This window comes from Phaethon lepturus, unplaced genomic scaffold (genome assembly GCF_000687285.1).
Source record: "Phaethon lepturus isolate BGI_N335 unplaced genomic scaffold, ASM68728v1 scaffold43764, whole genome shotgun sequence".
NCBI lineage: Eukaryota > Metazoa > Chordata > Aves > Phaethontiformes > Phaethontidae > Phaethon > Phaethon lepturus.
Genome location: NW_010537850.1, coordinates 1 through 3,862, shown reverse-complemented (window position 1 = coordinate 3,862; position 3,862 = coordinate 1). Strand labels below are relative to the sequence as shown.

Below are 3,862 nucleotides of genomic sequence, written 5' to 3'. Positions count from 1 at the left end.
TAGGGAAAGTGCTCCTTCATGAAGCTGTAGATCTCGCTCACTGGGAGACTGCCCGTTTTGCTGTTCTTCAGCGCCATTGCAATCAAGCAACTAGAGGACAGAGCGATACAGGAAATAACATATACTCAGCCATCCTATGCCTCCTTCTGGTCTAGCAACCTTCGACCCGTCTCTTAAGACACAAACAGCTGACCGATCACGGGATTACTGTTCTCAAGCGCTCAGAAGTCACCCTGTGATCCTGCAGATTTTACTCCTCTGTGCAATTACTCTACCGTTACGTTGATGTCCAGGGACTAGTTTGCTTGCTCCTTCCTCTGCCCCTCAGAGGCAGCTTCCGCAGAACTCCTGGGCAGGTGACAGGATTTTTGTTCCCTTCGAAAGCCATCAGACCCTCTCGTGCTACCACGCCTACAGCGTTACAGTCATCCCGACGCAGGCTGTAGGCAGCGCGCTGTTCCACGCTCTACTCACCTATATGAATAGATCGGCTTGGGGTAATGCTTCGGATGCAGCTCTTGGGCAGAGTGAGGAGCCAGGCGTGGCTGAGGATAGTGTGGCTGGGTCCCATAGGGTGTGCTGTAGATTGCTGCTGGGTTACACTGTATGGAGAAGGAAAAGGAGAAAACCGTCGGCTGCAGAATGGCCATGGGTATGTAGGTTTAGGGATATTCTAGTGTTTTTCTGTTACAAGAGTTCTAGAGATGATCTTGGCAAGTACTTCCAGACATAGACCGCAAGCAAATAACAGTACCTGTTGTGTGTTCTGTGCTAGGGCGAACACTTGCTGTGAATGAGGAGGAGGAAAGAGTTGTTGCTGTGTTTGTAAACTAGGGGATGGCTGCCCACCCACAGCGTACTGGCTCATCTGCTGAGATAAAGACAATAGATGTGTCAGTCTTGAAATTACCAACCTAAGAAGTGTTGCAATAATAAGCCATCGAGGCCTGCTCTTACATTTGCTCCGTGTGTTGAAATAGAGTTCAGCCCCAAGATTGCCTGTGGCAGGCTGGCCTGGACATGAATCATTGCTCCAGGTGCCCGTGTCGAGGGCACAGTGCTTGCCACCGGACCTGTTTTGGGGAAAGCAAAGGCGGTGAACGTTCACAGGAAAGCACACTTCAGAAAAGAGAGGCGACGTTTGTTTTTAATCGATGCAGTTGGACACGGCTAAGCCCTGGAGAGGATAATCACACCTGCCTGTGGCTTTCCATCCCCAAAGAACCCAGAGCATTTCACGAATTGCAAAGGTGACATCAGCCGCTTCTAAAGGCTTGTTATGCAGGGAGCGAAAGATGGCAGCTGCTGAACGGTCCGCAGTGGTGTTACAGTATCTTACAGGAGAAAAAAACCCAACGTATTCGGCACTATCCGTGCTCCAGGAGGATTTCTGCTCTCAAGCAAGCACGACGACACGCCGCGCGCTCTCGGCAGAATGCCGTAGGGAACGAGTGTGTTTACCTAAAGGATGTTCGCCAAGGAAAGGCAGGCGTTCAATGAACATACGCTGTAAGGCTGTATGAGGCAAACAGGTATGGGGTAAATAGGGTGCTCCTAATTTTATCAGTGTTGAAACGAACAAGAAAGCCTAATTACCTAATTTCAACGCTGTTGAAAACCTCTGAAACGCCAAGTCTTAAATACCTTGGCCCACGTTCACGCCACAAGGCAGCGGCAACTACACTGAGCAGAAACGCCGATCGGATCCTACGATCTCTGCTGTCACTGCTAGGGCTCTCTGCCTCTCGGGGTGAAGGAAACGTATCCGCAATACCCTTATCAGAAGAGGACAGGCTCCAGGTCTTCCGACAGGAAGGGAAATGTCATGCACTTAAAAGGGATCTACTAATCGGAAAGCCAGCCTGTGTGGGGGGGAGGAAGGAGGCGGCAGGCTGTGCCGTTCAGACAGCAGTTATTTAACATCCTAACAGTTTACCTGTCTGTTGTAGCATCGCGTTCTGGGCACCCAGGCTAAAATCCATTCTTCCACTGGCCATCTGTTGTAACCGAGGAACATCAACAGATGTCAACCACGACAAGGACTGTAAGTCACTGGGGAGGTCATCCTCGCTCAGCTGGGAGGGGTCGGAAGCCAAGAGCCTGCAAAATAGCACAAAAGGTTAGCAGGGAGCAGAGGTGCTGCTACGCTGTCCCTGGCAAGGGGGGAGAAGGCTGGGATGCCGAAGCCCTCGTAGGTCAGCGGGGAAGACATGTCCGGCTGGGGAGGACATGTCCGGCTGGAATTCGGTGTGCAGAATTCGGGTGCAGCCTCTGGTTTCACAGCTGGCTGGTCCCTGCCACCCTTTGCCTAACGGCGCGGTCCTTCGTACGACTTGAAACCTTTTGGTCAAGAAAACCTCTTGTGCAGTATTGGCAGGGGCAGAAGGCGTAAGAACCCGGGAGAGAAACCGCCTAGAAACAAAACCAGAGCTGATTCACTGTTCTCACATGTGTCAGAAATTTGCCCTTGTCTGGCCTCGATGTAGAAGAAACCTGTCAGCACTTTCAGCCTGACACTTTTGCATTAACCTTGGACTCGGGTGAGCAGCCAGCCTTGGACCCGCGTGTTCTGCGGGCTCGAACACCCGGAGAGGGCTGTTCCCAGCCGCCGCATCCCGCCGGCGGGGACGGATCCGCGGAGGGTCGCTGTGCAAACAAAACCTGACAGAACGAGCTCTTCCATGCAGGGCCACCGAGTTACCCATACTTCACAAGGAACCGTGAAGCACACCGAAACAATTTCTTAGGCACTTTTTGGCATCATAGTAAATGACCAGAATGCAAAGCTCGTGCCCGAATGCACAATAATGCCCAGCCTGCCTTTAACTGGCAAAACCACGGCGTAACGACAGGCTGCTTTTGGTTTAAGGCTCTGTTTCTGACACGTCCTGCATGCTCCATCCCACCTGGTTTATTTTGCTGCTGAGAGAGCGCGTGGCACAAAAGTGAAATATTGAGAAGTATTTATAGCACTCCAAAATTCCCCTGTGGTCAGGACTCCAGCCGAAGTCAGTGAAAGAACTATTGCAAATGAAGGGCTGAACTACTCTTACGTACGTTGAACAGTGCTGCAGAGGCCCCGGGTACCTTGAGGAGTGAAGCAGTGATGGGAACGTGTCAGGAAGTTTAATCATTAGGTACCCAGGGTAAGTCCAAAGGGATTCAGGTCCCGGAAAACATCTTTCTCGTTCAGAAAAACATGGGTTTTAGTTGGATGTAGTTGATTTTGCTTTCAAAACAAGGGCTTCAGAGAGCTCTCACATAGCTATGTTAAAGCCAGCTGTGTGGTGCTAACGCGTGTTCGTTGCCAAAAGACGATGCCGAAGCCTTAAATAAATCTGGTCTCTCGCTGAAGCATCTTTTATGTTTTACAAGATTCTAAATCAGCGTAAAAGAACGAGGCAGAACTCTAGTGCCCGGCTGCCCGGGAGCTTTCAGCTCCTCTATTCATGATTTCCAGAAACACATATCAAAGTTCCCTAAGCTATTATCTGGGAGATCTTTAAAGCAGAATGTAATTTTTTTGTGAAAAAGATTTTGAAAAGGAGAACAGAAAAATAACCAAAACACCAAACCCCAAAACCCCTGACCAGCAGCCAAAAGCTCAAACCCTGGCCAAAAAAACCTCCGCAGCTCTCCCTTCCAGCCTTCCCCGCTTGCTTTCTCCTACTGTAGTTATAGTGCCATAATTAGCATCGCCATGGTTACCGCTGTTCGGTTATTTTGCGCAGGGCGGTCAGGTGACGCTCTCCGGCCCGGGGATTGGCTGCCTCGGAGGCAAACAAGCGCATTAAGCGGTTTGAAAACTGGGCAGGCTCGTGCCGTTTGCGACAGTTGGGCCCATTCACGGGCAGCGATGACC

The 3,862-nt window shown here is 50.8% G+C and overlaps 1 protein-coding gene across 1 annotated transcript in view; it reads right to left on the bottom strand.

Annotated features, from left to right (window-relative positions):
* The window catches only part of FOXN4 (forkhead box N4), a 6,381-nt gene extending 2,590 nt beyond the window's left edge, over positions 1–3,791 (bottom strand). The window contains exons 1-6 of the mRNA XM_010286609.1: positions 3,709–3,791; positions 1,937–2,100; positions 958–1,073; positions 755–868; positions 475–602; positions 1–90 (exon numbers count right to left, since the gene is read on the bottom strand). Of these exons, the coding sequence (XP_010284911.1) occupies positions 1–90; positions 475–602; positions 755–868; positions 958–1,073; positions 1,937–2,100; positions 3,709–3,791 (695 nt within the window). The remainder of the gene's footprint in view (positions 91–474; positions 603–754; positions 869–957; positions 1,074–1,936; positions 2,101–3,708) is intronic.
* Between the last annotated feature and the right edge of the window lie 71 nt (positions 3,792–3,862).